Genomic DNA, 24583 nt, shown 5'->3' with positions numbered 1-24583 from the left:
GATACTTTTTTGTATTTTGAATGGGAGTAATAAAATTTCTATTCATTTCTATTATTGGAAATTATTTGTTCTTCCATTTTTATTTTAAGTCAAATTTTGTATCAAAACTATAAAAAGAATCTATAAATCTCTCTAATTAAATAAATACAACTGAAAAATTTACATTTTAATACTTTAAGGCAGTGTTCCCCAATCCCCCCCCCCCGGTTCGAGGACCGGTACCGGTCCGTGGATCAAATGGTACCCGGCCGTCCATTTCATTAAAACTGAATTTAAATTCCTAGGTTTATACCCAAAATTAAAAATATCTGCGTTCCATTAAAATTTTATTTATTTAAAAAAAGGGGCCCTCGAAGGAAGTGACATAAATTTTTTAACGTTTTTTAAAAGTTAAAAAAAAAAAAATGAAATAGAGGGAACCGTCTCATTGACAACAAGCAACAAGTCAAGAAACAAGCTCAGGGTTCTCATTGATTTAACGTTCTAGTAAGTTAAAATGTTAAATCCCTTTATATTTATTTTTTGGTGTAACTCTATTTTATTTTGAAGACAGGTTTAAATACAATTAAATTAAAATTAATAAATCAAAATTATCTAAAATATAAACAATCAACATCCCTCTCCCCATCGGGGCGCGATGAAATTACCAAACGTTGACAGGTCCGCGGTGATAAAAAGGTTGGGGAACACTGCTTTAGGGTGAAAATAGATTTTTTTCATCCATAAAATCAATTTTTGGTTAAATGGATTTTAGGGATGATGCATCATTGCCGATACTTTATACAGTAATTTGAAGAGCAATTTTATACAGTTTAGTCACCTTCAGCGGAATCATGAAATTGTATCATTTGATTTTGTAAAACTTAACCTTTAGTCTTAGTCATTTTCGGTTAAAAAGAGAGTCCACGATGGTATTTCAGGTATACCTCATTCTATTTAAGCTACTTTTAAGGATCAACATGTGAGAAATTGTGGGATTATCGATTATCGATTTTGATTTTTCTAATCTGCATTTACATTGCAAGGAAAGGAAATCCACGAAATTCCCCCGTGGTAAACAGTTGTCAAGAAATTTCCAGTCCATGATCATTCTACCACTGAGGATATTCTACGTCAGATAGTGGTCCATACCTTCCGGAAACAGAATTCGTATGAATCAGCCATTGCTTGGATTCAAACCTGGTCATCTCATTTATGGGCAAGCTATATCACGCCTCACATAAGACAATTGTCAAGTTTGTGCATAGAAGTAATCAATCGCAAAAGCTAATTAACTGGCATGAAATTATTTTTCTATAACAAACTGTGTAAACGGTATGGGGCAAACCTCATCTGCTTTTTGCTCAACTGACAATGACACTATCTTTAGGGATCAGAATAGAAAATATAAAAATTACGATTCTTAAGTAAAAGATAGAAAGTATTTTTATTTTTGTCACTCTCAAAACGAAAAATGTTGATTTTAGGTGATGATTATAGCTCATTGTGAAAGTGACAAACTAACATATTAAACATAAGCGGTATTTACCACTTAAACGACACTAAAATGCCTATTTGCGATCCGTTCCATTCGACGAAAGAATGGTAATAGATAATGTATGTAGAAAACACTTAGATCCATTTCCATTAGATCCACCAGCGCAATATTCAGCAATTATGTAACCAATTGTACCAACAAGAGGAGTATTAAAATTGACGTCGCGATGTTTTCTGCACCTGCGCTGATATTGCTATTTACCTCTTAGTGATCTTACGAAATTTGTTAATAAAGGTGTTTTAAACATTATTTTCAACATGATAATTAGAAACTACATTGAATCAAGAACGTGCATTCAGGATAATTTTTCAGGGGAAAAAGACTCTGTTGCCTGAATAGAACATACATGAATGAAACAGTCGCTTTATTAAAAATAAGAATAAATTTTTGGACAGATCAGAGATATAGAATGATTGATCATTTATGTAAAATATGTCTTTTTTTGCTGGTTTCACATGGTCATGGTAAGCTATTTGAATTAATAATAACATTAAACTTGTAAATGAAATGCAATTTGGTATTTAAATTTTGTTAAACATTTAAAATAGCCATTGCAAATATATTTAGAAATGTTTAAATATTGCATACCTTTCAAAATAACCAAGAATAGCATTTTCATTGAAAACTATTGCTGATTTAGTACAATGTGTGAAAAAAGTAAAACATCTTGAATGACTTTTGAGCTAATGATAATATTTTTCTTTGAGGGTAAAAACCTTTTTGATATTAAAAGAATTTTTTAAACTTAAAATGCATTCAATAAAGAAGATAATTTAAGTTACGATAAATCCAATACTCAAGCATAATAATTTCTAATTAACATTTTTTTTTGGCGTAGTCAGATTATAGTGCTTTATTCTACTAAAAAAAACTTTATTCTTAAAAGCATCTAATGTTATAAGCTTTTTAACATTATGTATTTATTTCCTAAAAAAAATAAAATGAAATAAATAAGGCTTAGGGGCTTGGTGAAAGGCAAATTTTTTTTTCATAAGTTAAATTTTCATATCAAGCTGCTCCTTAGCATTATTTCCAGTTAACAAATTTCTGATATTTCCTTAAGATGGCTGTATAATACAACGAAACTTCTTACTCGTTTTACAGATATCGTGGAATTTAACTTCAAAAATGCTCTCTAGCGTAATTTGAAAAAGTTTCTTATTATTATATTCCCCAAAACTTTAAATTGTAAAGGAAAGTTGCCGGTAGCCTACTCACCTAATCGTAACATTGTTGACTTCTAAAGAGACATTGTATTGATTTGGTCCAACCAAATAAATTAGGAAAATTTTTCACGCTGAAATCAATACAGAGGAACAGAGCCGCTGTGTATTTGCGTTAAGTTTTTAATTAAATTATTTGGTTTCCGATGTAAGATTTGATCAGTCTATGTAAGGATATAGTAAATAAGTAGGCCTCACTAGAGCTGCACTATGGGCAATTGCCAACGGTCTGAAAAACAGCCCTGAGGATGATCTGAAGACATGGCATCACAATTTCGATCCTCTTCAGAGGAGATGGCTTATCAGGTTTGGTAGTCCTATGGCCTGCGCTTCCTGTAGGGTTGTAAAGTTTAACGAGGACTGATACCGTGCACTCTCGGTCCCTACGCTGGTTGATCAAAGGGGTCAGTGATGATTGACTGGGAAACGCGTCTTTGCGATCAGTCCTTAGCGGAACAAGGATATAGTAAAACTAAAGTATTGTACTGATTATCACATATTTTATATTTATATTTTATCATATATATATATATATATATATATATATATATATATATATATATATATATATATATATATATATATATATATATATATATATATATATATATATATATATATATATATATATATATATATATATATATATATATATATATACATTACTCATAAACAGAAATTTAGTAGTTTTACTGTTCGCTATGATAACGTTTTACCGCAATTTCTTGTTTTATAAATTATAGTTTTTATGCCATGCTCTAAAATAATATATCAAAATTACCAAAAATGTTCTTTAGAATTGCTACACATTTTACCGTTTATGTTTTAAATTTAACCTTTTGACGACATTGCCTCTTACCAATTAGAATTGTAATAATCTGTTTACATTTCTTTGTGTTTTAAATAGCGGTTAATTTAAAATATTTGTAGGAGTTAGATAATTGTTAATTATTTCTTGTTCTAACATAATTTCTCAATTATGACAAGGGATAAAGGGATATTAATGAGGGCTTTATATATTTAGTTGAAGTTTTTTAATGATATATCAAATCATGGATTGTTCATGGTGGTTGTTCAAATGCCTATGTACTCCATTATTGAGTAAAAATGCTTATTTATCACAATTGTTGAAACCGTGTTGCCTCGATTTTGTGGTTGTTGTATAATTTTTATTAAGGATAACGAGAATAACGATTTAAAACACTTGTGTCGTAAAAATTTTGAAAAATGAACGTTTCAGCAATAAAGTACATTGAATAATTAGTAAACAACATGTTTGTGTAGACAGTATGTCAGTGTTTGCATATCCTATCCCATTATTTGCTGCAAGAGTCATAAAAATTAGGAAAGACATTCAGCTAATGGATGTGAACTCAGCTGCAACACACATAAACCATCAAATCAAGCGTTAAGTAACAGTGCTGATATCTTTATTCTTAGCTATGTCACCTGCGTGAAAAAATAAATTTTGAAATATGTTTGAAAGATTTTGAAGGACTTGAATGATTCTTCAAAAATGAATAAGAAAAATTATGTCATATATTTTTTGCAAGTCAAGTATTTTACTGAATAGTTTTATTAAAAAGACCAATATTAGAAGTATGTTAATTGTATCAAAAAGAAATGTATAATATTACGAAAAACTGCATTAGGACCTACACAGCAGAGTTGGACAAAAATGTAATCGATTACATTTTTGATTACGGTAATCAATTACTTGTTATCATGATTACAATTTTCAAAAATTTTGATTACAGTTGTAATCATGATTACATAGTCAATTACAGTAATCAATTACTTGGAATCGTAATTACAACTTTCAAAAAAATTTGATTACAGCTGTAATGATGATTACAATATTGATTACAGTAATCAATTACTTGTAATCATGATTACAGCTGCAATCCAACTTTGTAATCATGATTACAAGTAATTGATTACTATAATTGAAAAATGTAATCGATTGCATTTTCACTCTACTTTGATGTAATCAAAGATTTTGATTACTTGTAATCGTGATTACAAGTAATTTATTACATAGCTGTAATTATCTGTAATCAATTACAGTTGTAATCGATTACTGTAATCGACTGCCAACTCTGCTAAACACTAAAACGAAACCAGAAAACGTTTCACCCGAACACTGCTATAATCATTCATCTGTCTTCATCCTTGAAACACATTTTATATCTTTTAGTTTCATTTATTCTAACTTTTCTCAGAGGTTGAATCATTTTGAAAGCATTTCTCAATAATCTTCAAGAGCTTGATTAACTTTAAAAACTATTTTATTATTTTGCATTATTGAATATTATTACATTATTGTATTTGTAAAATCCTAACAAAATATCCTTAATAATCTGTTTTAATTAAATGAATAGACTTCAGTTAAGATTTTAAAAAAAAATGAAGAAGAGGAAGGAGTCAAAGTTTGCCGTTTAAGAAATAATTTTTGGAAGAAATATTTTCCCTAAGTTAAAAATAATATCCTTTAAAGAAATTATTTCACTTGTACCAGCCTCCGGCACATATTTTGCCTGACATAATCACCTTTTTAAAAATGTAGGGGGATGCTGCAAGAAATTTTTAAAAGGCAATTTTCGTGTCCAACAAAAAATAAAAAAACGTATCCAGCCAACCAGCAAAAAAAAAAAAAAAAAGAACTATTTTTCTTGGTTTTAAAGATTTCATACCTTATTTTTCTAAGTTAATTATTCAAATTTCGAGAGTCCCTCACTAATTAACTATGCAGTGAGGAGTATTTTATCTCCTTATGGAAAAAAATCGCTACATTTATATAGCTTTCTGTTTTTTACATGCGAACAAAACCCCATTTTCCCTCTGTCTCTCTCAGGTAAGTTGCGCGAGTTCGTAATGACTTCCCGATAGGGGAAATCCGTATATAGTAGTTGAAGCAGCTGCCTGAGATGTTACTTTTAATGCCACTAATCACCGTTGCCCAAGGGCAAATTCACAGATTAAGAGGTCTGGTGCCCGCTACCGCAGGCAGGTACCTTTCCAATCTACAGATCGTCGTCCCGAGCATAGAGTCTAAAACTCTATGGTCCCGAGATGTTGGTTGGTTCGTTCGTTCGTTCGGTCGCATCATAAGCTATGATGAATGATCGACATGTAATTTCTTTTGCCTAACACTGTGCGTGCATGATGTTATTTCCTCAAGTTGTATTTTAATAAACTCTTTATTTGCCGCATTGCTTCTGTGGTTCATCTACAAAACAACACTTTCAATAGTTGTATAAATTGAAAAACCTAGCAACTCTGAAAAGAAAGGAAAATGCGAGAATAAGACATAGCACATTTTTAACTCTAGAACTGTGCAATAATTCGCCACAAAACCTTAAAAAAACTTTCAAACATTACAAAAAGGAAGGCTCTATTTTGTTTCGTAGGACGGTTAAAAAAAGTCACCTAACTCTAGCTGATGCCAGTAGTGTTTAATTCATTGTAGTTACAGATATTATACTTTCTTCGGTTGTGGTGATTAATGCAAAATGATATCAATGAGTAAACACGCATTTATGGGACAAATTATTGGATTTTTCTGCCATAGCATTGATTTTGACCCATCTAATCAAGAGTAACGTTCCTAACAATATTCTTTAGGATGCCTTAGCCGGACAGTCATTTTCTTAACTTAAGGAGATGCCGTTTTTATAAACTTCCGAGATAAAACTACTGGTTCAACTTTTTACTGATGCTTGCGTGTGTGTCACTGCCGCACGCATTCTATTACAACAGAATACTCAACAACTAAACGAGAGGCCTTTTCTTTTCAGCGATGGAAACATTCATGGGACCAAAAAATTTGTCCGTTTATGAGAGTTGTCCGTTTACGGGAAGGGTACCCTAATAACGAAATTTAACACCGCAAATTGTTTTTAAAATATTCCCAAAGATGTAGAAATAATTAAATAATATCTACAAGCATACTGTAAATATCTACAAGAATATTTATTTAAACAATAAGAAAGATAAAAAAGAATATATAAAGAAGTTTGATATAAATACATAATTCTGGATGTAGCTACAGATAAATAAATATAATTTTCCTATTAGCATGGATACTCAAGTTAGACATATGACACCTGTCCTCAGTCCGTTTCAATTATTAGGTTCACATCCCCTTACACCTACTTATCATTTGATAGGGAACATGGATAGGGAACATGGACGTTGAACAGTTGAACCATTTCTGAGTTCGCGATCATCAATGTTTAGCTCGGTGGTTTTGTAATTTTGAACCCAATCCAGAAGAACTCCTGGCTCAAGCATTGGGATAAACTGGATTTTTAGAAGAACTTTTTGATATAACTAAACCATATTTGCGTTTCATGGAGTGGAAAAATATTCAGACTTAGCCCGAAGACAATGGGATTCCATCCCATGATCCGTCCATCACTGTTGTTAAAACTGTATCTTCAATGACTCATCAAAAAGATGGACTCTTTCCAATGAGCGAAGCTAATTTGGATTGCTAATCGATCCGAAAGAAACTGTTAAAGAATTTCTTCTCTACCACCTTAATATTTCAATTAATTCACTACTTCTTCACTGATATACCATAACTTATGATCCTATGATAAAGGATAATTCACTGATTCATTAAGTATCAAAATAGTCATTATTTAATTTATTTCTGTAATTATTTTCAGCTTACGATTTTTTCACTGGGCTTCTGAAGGAAGCAAACGGTTGTTTTGAAAATGTCCATTACGAAGGGTGCAATACTTCTATAGCTGAGGCCTACACGGCAAAAACGGAACAAATAGGAGACAATCCGCCAGAGACGATATTTGTTCTTTTCACGCCAAAAAACTCCGAAAAAGCTGAACCATTGCACAAATGTGGTGGCGAATTGCCTGATGACAGTGATTTTGATCCAGAAGCCGATACAGTTCTTGTTGCGCATGGTTGGTTGGATGGGATCTGTAGAACAGCTTGGCAGAGAGTAAGATCCAAATTTTCTTGCATTTTTTAAATGCTTATTAAGCATATTATAGGGAACAATGTCAAGCCAAAAGAAAAGACGATAAATCAGATTTAAGAACTTGAAACACAATGTGTACAATCTAGTGCACACTTTTACGAATCAATTTTCTGATCAGACTGAGAAATATAAATGACAAATACCGTCGGAATAATCCTTAAAAATTTTCATACCCGTGACGTCATTAAAATTTTAATTTCTAGCAGAAAATACGACTGTTAAGGCTTTATTATTTTTATTGATGTTTAAGGATTAACATTCAGCATAAACATTACTTTTTCTTTAAAAAAAATCAAAATATCCTTAAAAATGAAATTTTAACCTCCTACAAAACTTTTAAGGAAAGCAGATGAAAAGTGTGTGATTTATTTGGATTTATTACTGTTATTCGAAAGCCATTATTTATATACATTAGTTCTATATTGCTGTTCAAAAACGTTTTGTAACCGAATATAAAAAACTTCAGTTTTTAATAATTCATAATAAACCCTCAAATGAGACACTGGATTTAAAGACTATTTTTCAAATAAAATACTTCATGCTTAATAGTTTTTTGTCCAACACCCAGGCATAAAAAAAAACATTTAAATAATTTTTTCCCCTTTTATTTCCAATGAGTTGCACGAGTGCACACACATGAGCAGACCTAGTGCGTTCTCCATAAGTGGCATCCCCTCTTTCAGAACCACCACAATGGGTGAGATACCGTTGGCCATGTTAATTTGGACGTATAGTTTCTGCCACACTAGATGGCAGCACCGAGACTCTTATTCGGATACTGAAGTGCACTAGGAATTTTAATTTTGCCGGAAGTGCCAAGAGCCATTAAGACACTCCAGGGATCTTTTACATGCCGCATAATCATACGACATGGCCGCTGAGGATTTTCTGCATCCCAAAAATCCAGTGTCTGAGCCGGGGATCGATCCCGGGCAGAGCTGCACTATTGACGACCGTTGGTATTTTACCTGGAAAAGTGTCTATGATTTTCCAAGCAACCTGTTTCCTTTTAGGCTTCATTCCAGTGAGAAAACATATCATTATGCAGATTAATAGCATATTCATTATTCATTAGACAACATAAAGACAGTAGATTATTCATTAGGCAATTCGTCTGAATTAGTTTTTGCTGTGTTTAGTGAGCCAGGAGTAGTGAGAGATTATTGCATATACCCTTATTGAAAGTTTATTGCTGTAAGTCTAAGCAAATTTAGTATGGAGAGTAAAACTTTACTAATTTCTTACTTAGTCTGCAGGTTTATAAGCTAACTGTAATTAACCTAAAAAGTTGTCAGGCACACTAAAAAAATAATTTAAAAAATACACAGGTCATTTTAAATATTGCATTTGCATTTAAATATTGCATATTGCATTTAAATAATGCATATTGCATGTCATTTTAAATATTGCATATTGCATTTAAATATTGCATTTAAATATTGCATATTGCATTTAAATATTGCATTTAAATATTGCATATTGCATTTAAATATTGCATATTGCATTTAAATATTGCATATTGCATTTAAATAATGCATATTGCATATCATTTTAAGTATTGCGTATTGCATTTAAATATTGCATATTGCATTTAAATATTGCATATTACATTTAAATAATGCATATTGCATATCATTTTAAGTAATGCGTATTGCATTTAAATATTGCATTACAATATTTGCAAAGATCCAGATTCTTCAATTAGCCTTTAACCCGTCATGATGGCCCAGGGGATACAGCGTTCGCCTTCCAATGAGATGAACCGGGTTCGAGCCCCAGCAATGGCTGGTCGATACGAATTCCTCATCCGGCTTGCACCGACTACAGTGCTGACACAAAATACCCTCAGTGGTAGACGAGTCATGGGTTAGAGTACCCTTGCCGTCAGGCTAACCGTGGAAGGTTTTCAGGGGTTTCCTCACCGTGTAATACAAATTCAGGTTAGTTGCATTAAAAAGTCCACCACGAAGACAAGTTTCTCCTAAAAGTTGATCCAGGAATTCCTTTGCCTTCTGGATTAGGTTCAAAATTACAAGATTACGGAGTTTAAAATTAATAGCCGTAAACCCAATATTAGGTTTGGTATACATAACGTATACATAATACGTATATTTTATGTATACGTGCGACGTATACATAAAAATTCATCTGTCAAGAATTTGGGACATCACTTCCAACAGTATATGCTAGTTTTACTACGAGCAATATTTTGAATCACGTGATATACTAACGTCGTGAATCCGTGAATAGGCAGCATTTTCACCGAATGTGGTTGCTGCATTTCCGATAGAATCACGTGATTTACTAACGTTGTGAATCCTTAGGCAGCATTTTCACCGAATGTGGTTGCTGCATTTCCGATAACTGTAGAGGAAAAGCGCATGATGAGAGAAATATATTTTTCCGTGAAAAGCTTACCAATCAGTATCCCTTTTTCTGTCGATTGTGATCGGAGATGCGGCAACTGCATTCGGTAAACATGTTGCTTTAATTTCGTTTTTTTTTTTTTTTTTTTTTTTTTTTTTTAAGCAAGTTTTCTTTTTAAAATGTCGTTATTAGAATTCTTTCCCTTAGTTTTTTTTCTTCTTAACTTTAAATTTTTTTGCGAATTCGGTGAAGACTAAGCACCATATGAATAACTCCTAACTCTCTACATTTACTTTCCATTACATTTGCATTTACAATGCCATCGTCTAATGTCTTCAGATAGTTTACTTTTTATCTCTCATATTTTCTATCTACAGAAAATAAAATAGAATCACTTTTTTAGGAAATAAAAACGCAACTTTTTATAAGAGGAAAGTACAATGTTGTTCTCGTCGACTGGACATGGGGCAACACACCAGATCTAGCAGCAGCGGCTCAGAACTCTCTCGTCGCAGGCGAACAAGCAGCTTTTGTTATTCAAAATATCATGGTATGTTACTATTAAAAAATCTATAAATAAAAACTATAAGATAAAGGAAATAAATCAAAACATGAAAAAATGCCAAATATAGACGAAGAAAATAAATTGAAAGGAAATATTATGACGATTATTTACAAACGAGAGGAAAAAGAGAATTATAAAAGAGAGAGAATTACTAATGAGAAATCTGTAATTGCAGTTAAGTGATTAACCATTAATCAATTTTTTTACAACCTTACTTTAGGAAAACGTGGTAGCAGAATAGATTTTCATAAATGATACAACATTTCAAGTCATGGTTTGCAAAAACTACATCAACTGATGTTTCTGTTGACCGGCCTGTGTAGGGGGTAGGGAACTGTCCTTGCATCAGAAAGGTCCTGGGTTCGAATCCCGGGCAAGGCATGGATGTTTATTTCGCTCTCTGTGTGTACTATGTCCTTTCTCCTTTGTGTGTGAATGTAACCCGCCCTATAAACGGGTTGTGGTTGTGTGAATGGCGTGGCAGAAGTCGAATTCCTGGCCATAGATGGCGCCACTGAAAACAGGAACAATCGCACCCCCACTGCCTAAACAGGCATACGACAAAAAAAACTGATATTTTTCCTCTAATTTGTCCAGTTATGGGATTGATTTTCAATTTCAGCCCATTTCAGTATCTTAATACGTTACAACTGTTTTTAAATTTCAGAACTCAGCTTTTAAAGTATTCAGCATTTAAAAAAACGATTTTTTCCAAAATTAAATTTCTCAGGAACTATTCAACTAATTTCGCTCAAATTTGGCCATTTTCCATTAAAAAGTGAATTCTTTAAAATGACGCAAAAGTTTCATGCTTTACAATTCAAACATTTTTCGAATTTTTTCATTTTATAATAGTCAAAACACTATTATTAAATAAAAGAATTAGAAACAGTAACCCTTTACTGCTACAAATAGTATGGTAGGGTATTCCGAGAAATAATACTTAACCTTAAAAATACTAATTATAGCGTGGTTATTGCAGGATAATTGCCTCTCCTTATAAATGTATATCGGACAGTGACATTTAACCTTAAAACACATTAGGGTGGAGTATATCAGGTAGTGGCGCTTAACTTTAAAAAAGAAAAACATTAGTGTAGGCCAGAGGTCGCCAAAGTGGTCTATATAGACCCCCAGGGGTCTATTTAACAAAAGCGGGGGTCGATCTGAGACAGGGGGGCGAATGGGGGTCGATCCGAATCGGAAGGGTCGATTATGGGTCGAAAAAAAAAACAGTTCTCAATACGCAAATCACACATGCCTAATTAAGTATGTGAAATTTGTGATTTTTTTTTATAATTGACTCAATATCAGTTTCTTTATAAAACATAAATTAATAAACGTATATTTATTGGGGTGAAACAAGTATTTATGTACCACCGCGCAGTGGCACGAACTCAGCGCAGTTTATAAGTCATATGCATATGTGCGCTTGTCCAAATGTCACGTGTGACGAGCATTGACGTTACAAATGCAAATATCATACGCAGTTTCAGCTATCTTTGCAAACTGTGTTGAATATTTGCAGTGTCATTATTAAAACTTTTACAGTTTTGGATAATTAGTTATTGTTTCGATAAAACCATTCGTTTGGTTTAGATATCAATTTTAATTATCAATGCACAAAAAAAGGTAAGCATTAATAATATGGATTAGTACAGTCCGCGACAAAACTATAGCACACTTTGTATTTCTTTACAAAAATTACAAAATTGACCAATTTTGACGAAAATTAAAATTGACCAATTTTGAACCCAATATAGCGAACCTTGCAAAAAAATACCAGACACACCCATCTCATTGATTAAGAAGCAATAAATCTGTAGTGACTTATTATTTCTACTTGCTTATAATTACTTACTATTTAATAAATATTAAGTTATTTAAATTTCAACATTAATATATTTTTCATAAAACTATTGTTTCACAATGTACTATTACTTTAATAAATGTTTAAAATCATAAAATAAATGTACAAACACAGTATCTAATATAGTTTTATTTTAATTAACAGAAAATTACTTTTGCGGGGGTCGATGGAGATTTCGAAAAATTATATAGGGGTCGATGACCAAAAAAGTTTGGCGACCCCTGGTGTAGGCTATATCGAACTTCCAGGCAGTGGCACTTGATTTTTTTAAAAAAAAATTATAACAGTATCGGGCAAACCGGGAAGGGGCACTAAAAGAGTCAAATTAAAGAAACAAATTCAACTATTAAAAAAATTAAATGTCTTTTGCATAAATAGATCGCGTATTGGAATATTTCGCATACGATTTCGACAATATGACTCGCGAAGGTTTGAAATATTTATAAGAAATTGAATATTTTTAATAAAGTACGTAAAATGTATGTAAGAAAATAATATAATTAGCTTATTTTATCAGTGAGGTCATTCTTTAATTTAATACTTAAATGGCTTTAACAGGCAGTCAAAATAGGGATTAATAAAAAAGCTCCACACAACAACAAAAAAAAACGGAAATTGAATAATACTCGTCCGGATAGCGTTGGTCAAAAGTAATTAGAGAAGTTATGGTTGCAAGCAAAGTTGCAGGATATTGAGGTTCAACAAATCGATTAATATTAAACATATTTGACATCAATCGCTTTCTTTTTCTTAAAGTGGTTTTAGAAAAAAGAATTTTTTTTTCCATCTAGAATAGAACTGGTATAAAAGGAGACAAGTTTCATCTCATTGGCCACAGTTACGGTTCGTATTTAGTGGGTATGGCAGCAAAAGTCATCAGAGATCAAAATGAAGAAAACATAGTTCGAAGGTTGACTTGTAAGTAAATATTTAAAAAACACTTTGCATCAAGTAAATTTGGCAGTGTAGTAGAAATCACAAAAGATAGTTGTTGTTATAGTTTATTTATTTCGCACTGAAGCTACTCAATAGACTATTAACGGAGGTCTGGAAAGATTCCCGAGGATGACTCAAAGATGTGCCATCACAATTTTGATCCTTTGCAGAGGCAATGGCACCCTATTGGATGGTTCTAATGCCACTTGCTAACGGGCAAGCCTGCTTGGTGAAACCGGCAGAGTGTGCGTTTCGTGTTTTTCAGTAGCGCCATCTATTGCCAAGAATACGACTTCTTCCACACCAAACGTCACACCCGTTTTATAGGGCGGACCCATTCGTACATCCATTCATTCATCCACAGATCGTAATTTTGACCTGAATCAGAGAACAATCGATCTCCAATACAATACCCCCATAGATATTGATTTGTTATGGGAACATGGAGGACTTTTGTGACTCGACAGATTTAACGTGCATCATTTACTTTACTACACGGGGAGTCTTCAGCCTGCGGTGTTCGAACCCACGAACTCTCAGACATGGGCCCATCACCCTTCCGACCAGACTATCCCATCCCTGACACCCTCTTTGATTGCGAAGTCTAGTGTTTTAAGGTAGAACAGCTTAACGCGGACCAATACCGTACGCACTCGATCCCTTCGCAGGTTGATCGAGGAGGTCACCCACTCGAACACTGACCGCAGCTAGTGATGCTTGACTTCGCTTACCTGCTGAGGACCGTTCCATAGAGATCAGTCCAGTACATAACTACAAAAGATAATGTTGCAGCAAGAAAACTGTAGATCTTTGATGTCAGATTCTTGATTTTAAATAGTTATTACTAAATATAAATTAAGTTGGAATTTAAAATTTTGTTTTTATAATTAGTGCAAAATTATAGCTATGTACTTATTATCCATTTAAAATTTCATTTAAGTTTAAATAATGCAGGGTGACAAGGAATAACTGGAGCATACAATAAATCAATTTTATTGCTAACTAAGATGTAACAAACTAGCAAACCAATTTTTCAAATAGTTTTTTAAACATTTACATTTCAATAGAAAACGCCTTTGAACTTCAATAGACATATAAATTGATCTCTGATTATTTTTAATCTACTATTTTGATTTAATAGGCATAGGTAATGATGAGCCTGATTTTAATACAGGGTTATTTAATTCCCTCCGCCTATAAACGCCATTTTTCTTTACTACAACTGGCTTCAGTGGTACATGTTACTGCCATCTACCGGCAACTGCTTGAATTAAAACTTGAATACTTTCGGAATAATTTCATATGTTCTTTTTTGCCATATTCGTCTTCGTTTTTTTAATATAACGCTTCGTAACCCCGGAGGGAATTATGAATAACCCTGCAGAAATTTCCTCTCTTGATAATTTGCGATTCTTAATTTGTTTAATTTCCTTCTTAATAAGGATTGCAAAACGCTTAATTAATTACAATGATATAAGTGATATTTTACTATTAAATCATTAAATCATGCTCAGGGAACAGAGCGTTTGCCTTCTAATGAGGTGAACCGGGTTCAAATCCCAGCAATGGATGGTCGATATGAATATGCATCCAGCTTGCTCCGACCACAGTGCTTACATGAAATATCCTCAGTGGTAGACGGATCATGTGTTAGAGTTTCCTTGCCGTCAGACTAACCATGGGCAGTTTTTGTGGTTTCCTTGAGCGGTTAGTTCTTTCAAAAAGTCCTCCAGGAAGGCAAATTTCTGCCAACACTTGATCCAGGAGTTACCTTGTCTTCTGGATTGGATTCAAAACTACAAAGATACGGAGTTGAACATTGGTAGTCGTGACGAAAAATTGGGTCGGCTGTTTAACGACGGTTATGATAGTTATGAAATAAAATAAAATCATTAAATTTCCCGAGGGAGTCATTATATTTTATAAAATCAGAAAAAAAACGCGCCGTGGTAGCCCAGTAGTTAGAGGTTAATGAGAGAAATTAGAGGTTAATTAGAGAGGTTAGAGGTTAATTACTGGTAAAATTAGGGAATTTTATTGACACTACTGAAAAAGAACAAGAACTTTACATAAAAAAGCTATATTATTTGATAGAATTTCTCTTTAATACTACAAAGTAGTCCGTCATAGTTTATTTGCAAATTCTGTCATGGTTATTATATCTTATTTTTCAAAGCTGTTTCTCTTTATCGATATTCGCCAAGCTTGTTTTCATCCAGTTCTTTTTCTCTTGGATTCAGTTCTAGATCCAGGAGCGGTTCCTGCCTCCAAAGAAGATATTAATAATGGAAAACTATCATATAAAAATGCCAAATTTGTGGACGTTATTCATACCGGCGGAGGAGAATGTTTTCGTGAGTACTAATCCAGAAAAAAAAAGAGATTTTGAAATGTGAAAGAAAACTGTCAACTTCTATTATACTTTGTAAAGTTGCCTTGTGAAAAAAAAACAAATCTGGTAAATATCTTTTTATAAAAAGGAAAAGTCAATATGAAGGATTAAAAAAGCAATGTTATATATGAATGAAGAAGAAATATGAACAAATGATTTTGAACCGAACTGACAGCGAGTTAAAAAAATTATTAAATTTGAAAAAAAAATTTATTTAATTGCAAAGTAGGCCTACGAGCAATTATCTGCAGCAAATTGCGTATTAAATTTTTATGATTTTTACAAGATTTTGTTTTTTATAACTCATAATAATTTTATATATTGATTGTATTTTAAGATTACGAATTTTTTTTCTTCTTATGGTTAATGTGCTTTTTACCAAGGGAGAGTATTACAAATAAACAATATTTTTTCTAAAAAATCTTAGATGGTGGCTAAATTTTTTAGGGAGTGGGGATGTAACATAAAAATCCTCTTTTTTTATTTCGTAATCTAAATTATTTTTAATTTATTTGACTAAAATAAAAATACAGAAAAAAACATGGAAAAAATGTAAGGATTTTTAAAAAGAGTAGAAGAAAAGTTATTAAACTAAAATATTTTAAAGAAGTATTTAAAAATTGAAAAAAGAAACAATTAAAAAGCAGGAAAACAAAATGAGGAAAAGGTATAATCTCGCCATCAGCTCACACGATTATTTCCGCAAAAAAAGAGATTTATTCTAATATTTTATTAATACAGCCAAAGCAAAATATATCAATACTAAGGAGCACTTACACTTTTTTTTTGGATTTAAAATAGTTTATTTTATTCTTCTTCTCTTTTAAAAAAAAATCTTCATACTTTCTGTTTCAGCTGTTCTTAATTTAGGTATAATTAACCCTATTGGTCATGTGGACTTTTATCCCAATGGTGGAAGAATCCAACCAGCTTGTTTAGAATATGGTATTTCCACACTTTTAAGATTAGATGTGTATTACGGTAAGTTCGCTGAAATGAAAATTATTTCAGATAATTACTTTAAATTTGAATACGAAAATTGAAAAATTCTCATTTCGGAAAATTTAAAAAAGGCTCATTCCACTTATGAATTTCAAACTATTTAGGAGTCTACCGTCCATTATGTTTCCGTTATGTTTCATCTAAATGTTCTTATTATATTTTGAAAGCAAACGAACAAGGTAAAACGTTGAGACTTTTCATCCAAGTTCCGTTGAGATTGCAATGAAATTTTTTTTTTAATGAAAAATATGTTTGTTTTTTTAAATTTATTTAAATAACTTTTTTTAATGAATTTATTTAAGAATTGAAGACTTATTACGAGCCTTTTTTAAATATTCCAATCTGTTCGAAAGTTTTTGAATTTTTTTCGAAACTTTTTCTCCATTTTTTGTCTACGTTACATTTTGTTTTTCTAAGCAAAATTTCTTAGATTTGAAACTTGTAATATCAAACACGTTTATAAAATGTACAAGAAATTCAATGGATAAAAATAAAATCAAGACTAATATTCAAGTTCTTGAGCAGTTAAAATTAATATTAACTGTTAAACTTGCAGTCGAAAAACTATTTTGGGCAATTTGCTGCCTAATGAAATACAACTACAGATTTGAAATATAAAATGTTGATAGCACTATTTCTAATCGCAAATTTAGGGCGAAATAGTTTTTTTATATTATGATTTACTCAAAAGCTATTGCTATTTTATATCATTAGAATCATTACGAATAATAATTATTGAAAGCCTTGAACAATCAATCAAGGTCAGTCGTTTTGAGCGAAAAAAAGGTTGCTTAAGAAAGAGCACGAGCAGCTCTATTAATTTGCAAAATGTGACTGCGTTAAAATGCTTAAATTATGTCTGTTTTAAGAAGACATCAACGAAAAAGAGGTCAGAATTTTGAGGTTTTTAATGTTATTTTTACTTCGAATTTTCTAGATCTCTAAAATAAATAACGCAATTAAACGGTGGTTGACGGCGTGCAACCTATCGGCCAAACATGTCTCATACATGTTCTATGGAATTCAAGTCTGGTGATAATGCTGGCCATTCATATAATCTCAGATTGAAGGAATTCGCTTCCGATGTTTTCTCGGTGAGGACAAGTGTCGTTGTCCATAAACACAAATCCTGCGCCGTGGGCACCCCTAAACAAAGGGACACGTTGTTCCAGTAGGATGTCCCGATAAGTTTGGCCGGTCGTGGTTCCGATTTGACCATGCAGATGTATTCAGGAGCCCTTTTATATTTCCACCTAAAACGAGCAATCCTGCACCACCAAATCGGTGTCGTTCAATCATGTTGTCTTGGTGGTGACGGGTATCTGGTGTTCTCCATATGAAAGTCCAACGTGAATCAGACTGTCACAATAGCCCTCTGTGAACATGTATAGTTTGTTCACCAGGAGTTGGCACTTGGCTCCACCACCTCGGACGCAGAGTTCATTTCAGCTCGGGTGAGTAAGAGTAAAAACATTTCCCCGCTTGAAATCGAGATAACCTCCAATGCGCGCAAAGCCACCACACGATTTTTTATAGGTAGTCCGATCAGACCACTATGAAGGCAAACCAGTTTACGAGAGAGCTTAGAGCCCTTTAATAGAAAATCTAGTGAAAATAAGAAAGTGGTAGCAAATATATGCCAAATTTTTTTTTTAAATCTTTGAATATGATTAGTTTGTCTTATTTACTTGTCTACCAATACAGATTTCAATTTTCAAATATATATGACAAATTCTTCTCAGTCACTCTTAAAATAGAATTTGGTTTCATGCGCTCAAACTGTTCACTTTTTAAATAGTCTGAGAAGACTACTTATAAGAAACCTTGTGGAGGCTTTCTGATGTAGAAGGTGATGGCCAAACACAAGCAGTTAATTCTTTTTCAGTCACTTACTTCGCTTTATCATCAGCTTTTAAACCCTTCGTTATTCTAGCTACTACATGTTTAAAAACTTTTTCCCACCAAAATATCTCAAAAAGAACAAACTATTCAATAAAAAGAGAGAAATATCAACAAGTTTATGAAATAAAATGCATATGTTCAAAATATGCACATGAAGATTGCGAAATAAATATTTTTGTCATGTGATCGCCAAATAGCAGCCTCGTTCACATCCTTCTCCCCAAAATAGCGAAATAGTATCATCCGATACCACGTAATGAAGGCGAAGCCAAGTGCCAACTCTTGGTGAACGAACTATATCTATTGCATATTTTCTACTACAGGCTAATCAGTACCATCAGTGAGTTGCTCCGCGAGCTGAACACATACGACAGTTCTGCGAGTATATGGACTAATATTTCTCAAACGTCTATATACGGCTTTACTCTAAACTGTGGAACCCCTGTCTGCGGATAGCTGACGAGTCAGGTCGAATGCTGTGCTCTGTTTTCTTCCTTTGACAGCTAATGCCAAATACAGGTCATCATTTGGCGTCCTTACTCGAGAGCAACCAGTACTGTAACGACTAGTGACATTTCCATCATCTTGACGGAATCGTTACTCAAAGCATAGAGATGACCCTATGGGCAATACCAAGTCACTCAGATGCTTTCAGCTGGGTACGCCCACATTCTCTTCTCTGTGTCATAACTATTAGCTACGGCACTGAGAGATTTACAGAACACTTGCGAACAATTTAACTTTTGTCACCATTTCTTATTCCTCTCTTTCACTCTTGTGATTATGACGTTCAATCGACGTCATCCGGTGGCTTCCAGTAGTTTGTATATCACTCTTGAAGATGTGTATATGGTGAATTTCTTCTTTTAAAGTTCAATTTCTGCTTGATTCTGAATTATTCTTGTTGTTGTTGTTAATTTACGTCGCACTAGAGCTGCACAATGGGCTATTGGCGACGGTCTGGGAAACATCCCGGAGGATGATCCGAAGACATGCCATCACAATTTTGATCCTCTGCGGAAGGGATGGCACCCCCGCTTCGGTAGCCCGACGACCTGCGCGCGAAGTCGAGCACTTTACGGTAGCACAGTTTAACGAGGACCAATACCGCACACCCTCGGTCCCTACGCAGACTGATCCAAGTGGATCACCCACCCGCACACTGACCGCAGCCAGTGATGCTTGACTTCGGTGATCTGATGAGAACCGTGTCTTGACGATCAGTCCACTGCGGGACTTGAATTATTCTAAATTTATGAACATGCGCGAGTTGGTGTCTGAATGATTGAAAGAAGAAGGTTAAAATTTAAGTTTACATACATTGAACTTTGAAAAATCTATTCAAATATTGTTCCTTCTATTCGTTGCAAACCGTAAAAAAAACCCAGCGAAAACTGAATTATTTTGTTCCCTTGACATCTTAATCTTGAAATTTCTTCCGCGGGTTACTTGTGTGCAACTACATAGAGCTTAAATTTTACGAATTGGTAAAAAAAAAATTACCAGTTGGTTTTGACTTAGAAAATAAAAGTACGAGGGTTGTAAATTAAATAGTGGCAACTTAACCTTGAAACTCACAGAAGGGCGGGCATGCGCAAATAGGATATGGGAGCGGTGAGGTGGCGCTGTTGTCGATGTGTAGAGTGCAAAAAACAGTCGATTTGCTTAGAAGGGTAGTTGTTACGTGGCGTTAAAGTGAGGAGTTTCGTTTCCATCGCTCTAAAGCATGTTTTCAAAAGGTGATCAGCGGTCGTGACTTAAAATCGAGGTTGTCCGTGGCAAAAATGCAACAGAATGCTATCGTGGATTAGTGGAAGCCTGTGGCGCAAATGCTTTACCCTATAGGACAGTAGCACGATGGGTTCAAGCATCTCTTCTTTTTTCGTCATTAAGCCTTTTCACAACATGCTTTAGAGCGATGGAAACGAAACTCCTCACTTTAACGCCACGCAACAACTACCCTTCTAAGCAAATCGACTGTTTTTTGCAATCTACGCATCGACAACAGCGCCACCTCACAGCACCCATACCCTATTTGCGCATGCCCACCCTTCTGTGAGTTTCAAGGTTAAGTTGCCACTATTTAATTTACTACCCTCGTATTTAGAATTAATCGTCATATTTGATATTAAAATTTAAAATCTAATGCTAGGAAATCCCTCAAAAAATTAACAAAAATAAAAGGAGTATTATATTTGATCTCAAGATTTTAATACAGGTAATCCTCATTCAGTTTATCTAAATGACCGCTTGATATATTTAAAAGTTCTTAGTTTATTGATAATAATAGCATTTTATTTCATGTAATATTCTTGTACAATGAAAATGAAAAAAGTGCAGTACAATAGAAAATTGTAGATTAGTACAATAAGAAAAGTAAGTTAAACTAGTATATTTTTTCTTAGTTAAACTGGTATTTAATTAAACTGGTATTCCAGAAGAAAAAAAACCTAAAGCTGACAGTCTTAAAATTACAAATCGGAATGACGAAAATTCATTCAAAGAGTTCTTTGAATGTTTCGGCAGGCTGTCGGAATTTAAAATTTTTAGAACAGTAACTTCATCATATTATGGTTTTCCTTAGGCTTGGTGTCATTGCTCCCTGTATTCTGCTTTCATTTGCAATCGATTCAGTACTTCAAAGTGTCCATTAATTCACCAAGCAGCAAATTCATCGGTGCTAGATGTGACAGTTATGAAGATTTTCTGTCGGGGGCATGTCACCGATGTTGCCGAGACAACTCAACAGAATGCGCTGTTGCAGGAATGGACGCAGAATACTATTTTCCCAGGGATCAACCCAGAGAGGAGAGAAAATACTATTTCAACACTGAAGACGTTTGTCCTTATAACGGTAAGCACTAAACACTTCCCCCTTTTTTATAAACCTAACATGAACAAAAAATATTATACAGGAAGATCCAATATCTCCGCTAATATTATATTAACTTTAATCTAGATCGTGTTTCGTATTCTCAACGATAGAGGCCAGTATTTGCAGAGATTGTTTCACCTTTGGTAGAAGATTCGCTCATATTGATTTCCATTTTTTAATTCTCTTTTGACTTACTTTCTAATAGAATTATTTGTTTTCGATGGCGAAAAATTCTTTAGCAAGAGGCAGCAGTCGTTCTGCTTTGTGGTATATTATGTTAGCTAATTTGTTATCTGAAATTAAGGCAGGAAACACACTGAAACGACATGCGGTAACGATGCAACACATGCACGAAAGAAGAGCCTTTCACAATAGAACAGCCACACACAGAAGCAGACAATTTTTTCCATCATTTTGAAGAATGAAATTTTACCTGGCAAAATACAAAATTTGAGCGAAATGGGTCGAATAGCTCCTGCGAAATTAAATTACAAAAAGGTCAAATATTTAAAATGCGATTTCTCAGGAACTATTCGATCAATTTTGTTCAAATTTTGTATTTTGCCACATAGTATAAAAGATGGGCCGCTTGCGTGTACGCTAAGGCAGAAAGTGTTTCCATTTTCTCGAACTTTAAAAAAATGCGTATTTTCGCATACTCTTGCTCTCTACTTTCTGAGTTTCTTCAAAAAGGTGAATGGGGCCAAGATGGCCTGGTTGGTAGAGCGTTAGACTCGTGTTCACAAGGTCCTCCAAGTTCCTATAACGAATCCATACCTCTGGGGGAACTGATCCAAGAGTTTCCTTGTCTTCTGGATTGGGTTCAAAATTACAAGGTTTCGGAGTTGAACATTGGTAGTCATAAATTCAATTTTGGGTCGGCTGTTTAACGACGGTTATAAAATAAAATTAAAAAAAGCTGATGAGCATGGCAATCAATTTTTATATTCCGAAGATTTCGATTACTTCTGATATCCGAGCCTCTACGATTACATTTTTTAAAAATTATAAAACATACATGTTAACTGCCAAACATTTGAGATCTAATTCTGCTTTCTTCTTTTTTTTTTAGAACATTATGACTTCAGCATTTTTAAAAACTGTGGATGCAACAAAGATTCAACTAAAACCGTGAAAAGAGTTTTGTGATAATTGTAGCATCTTACATTGCAACATCTTATTTTAAGGATTGCAACGAATATTTCGTTGAAGTTATCAGAAATATGCATAAAGAAAGACGGAACAATACTGTAATTAAACTATCTAGTAGTACCAGAGATTTTTAGTTAAATAACTGCTTACTTATAATTATTCAAATTTATTGATTTAATCCTTAAGGTTACTTTTTAAGCAGTGCATGTTTTTCCGTAAGGACCTCCTTAGAAGTATATTTTAGAATCCTCGTAAAAAAAACTTTCAAAGCTTCTCATTAGAAGTTTCAAATTTTTGTTATAATGTAAGAAAAATAATAAAATTATTTAGTTTTACATTTATTATCTTATTTCTAATGCTACTTTGCAAGAAATCAAGGTTTAACATAATTATAAACAATTTTCAAATTTAATTACAGTTTAATTTATTATTTTTAGAGTTTTTTTTATCAAGTAAATAGCACGACACTACGTTTTTCTTCTGCTTTGTTCCAAATTATTTTCTTTCTCATTTAATCTCTATTTAATATGGCTTTACGTTTTTTTTTAGAATAAGAATACACATTGCTGGCTTCGAAAGGCTAAACATGTCTTAACAGTAACGAGTTACTACAGCAATATCACAGCAGTTATGAAAATAGCATATTATTCACAAAGATAGCATTATTTCAAATGATGACGTAACTAAATAATTTTAAACTTTTTCATTCGATTTGATTTAAAATTCAACAATATATTATTAATATAGTTTTCGTTACACTTTGGATGTATATGATTTTTATTAATTAAATAATAATAAGAGTAATTCTAAAGTAAATTTTCACTCGATGTGTCCCTTTTATTTAAAAAAAAAGTTAAAAATAATGCATGCATGAAATGAAATTTACAATTACAACTCCAATTCAAAATATTAGAATAATGATAAATAAAGCACATAGTGGTTTGAGATATGCATTTATTTTGGTAAAAATGAATACCTGAGAATTTTGAAGTGTGTTATCACATTCTACATGTTTTGTAGATGAACATAACATAAATAAATTATTATGATATTGCAAAAGTTTTTACAATGAATTTTTTCTAAAAATTCAAAAAATTAGAATAATTTTCACAGTGGCTCAAAAAATTAGAATAACATGAACAAAAATAGCATAATTCATTTAAATGAAATCTGCATGAATTCGCGATCGCAACACTCAAATACGCCATCTGGGGAGAGACCGGTTTCATGCCTTTAGCCCTTCTCCCTTCCCTCTCCTCCTCTTTTCAGTTGTATAGGAATGTACTACGATATTTTCCCTTTTCTTAATATTTTTCCTTTTTATTTAATAAAAATATTTTCTAAAATTTCCACGATACTTTTCTTTAGAACTATGTTTAATGTAGTTTTCAGTTCCATATAGTTTTTCAAGTTAAAAGATTTTAATCTATATGAAAATCAAGAGAGAAACTAACGTGCTTCCTTCCTCTATGACTTTCCACACGCTAATGGGGAAAGCATGTGAAGTGTTGCCATAGGAAAAGAGTTCTGCTCTACGCCACCTGCAGCCTATTTCGATCGCCAATAGTTAATACTTAGTGGCATCTCCCTTAGCTTTAATAACGTCACGCAAACGATTTTGCATGCGATGCACTACTTTTTTGTAGTCATCTTTGCTGACAGTTTTATTTAACTTTTTTAAAAATGAAATATATGAAAGTTATTTATATATGAAAGTTATTCTACAATGTAGCATTTTATTCCAGGTTTAATTA

At 33.0% G+C, this 24583-nt stretch overlaps 1 protein-coding gene across 2 annotated transcripts; it reads left to right on the top strand.

Moving 5' to 3' along the window:
- Positions 1–1773: 1773 nt before the first annotated feature.
- LOC107445352 (pancreatic lipase-related protein 2) lies at positions 1774–23164 on the top strand. 2 transcript variants are annotated; one of them, XM_087166376.1, is made up of 8 exons: positions 1774–2001; positions 7434–7729; positions 10539–10685; positions 13362–13488; positions 15747–15860; positions 16754–16879; positions 21387–21656; positions 22750–23164. In XM_087166376.1, exons 1-8 carry the CDS (start codon positions 1884–1886, stop codon positions 22824–22826), a joined length of 1275 nt encoding a protein of 424 aa, XP_087022502.1. In that variant the 5' UTR covers positions 1774–1883; the 3' UTR covers positions 22827–23164. The 2 variants fall into 2 exon arrangements, with proteins under 2 accessions (XP_087022502.1, XP_087022513.1); XM_087166387.1 differs by lacking the exon at positions 15747–15860 and having other exon boundaries at positions 1804–2001; positions 22750–22962.
- The last annotated feature ends 1419 nt before the right edge of the window (positions 23165–24583 follow it).

The sequence above is a fragment of the Parasteatoda tepidariorum genome, chromosome 1 (genome assembly GCF_982258835.1).
Source record: "Parasteatoda tepidariorum strain Cologne lab strain chromosome 1, Ptep-v5.0, whole genome shotgun sequence".
Classification (NCBI taxonomy): Eukaryota; Metazoa; Arthropoda; class Arachnida; order Araneae; family Theridiidae; genus Parasteatoda; species Parasteatoda tepidariorum.
The sequence above is the reverse complement of the archived record's forward strand: the minus strand, read 5'-3'. Positions and strand labels throughout refer to the sequence as shown.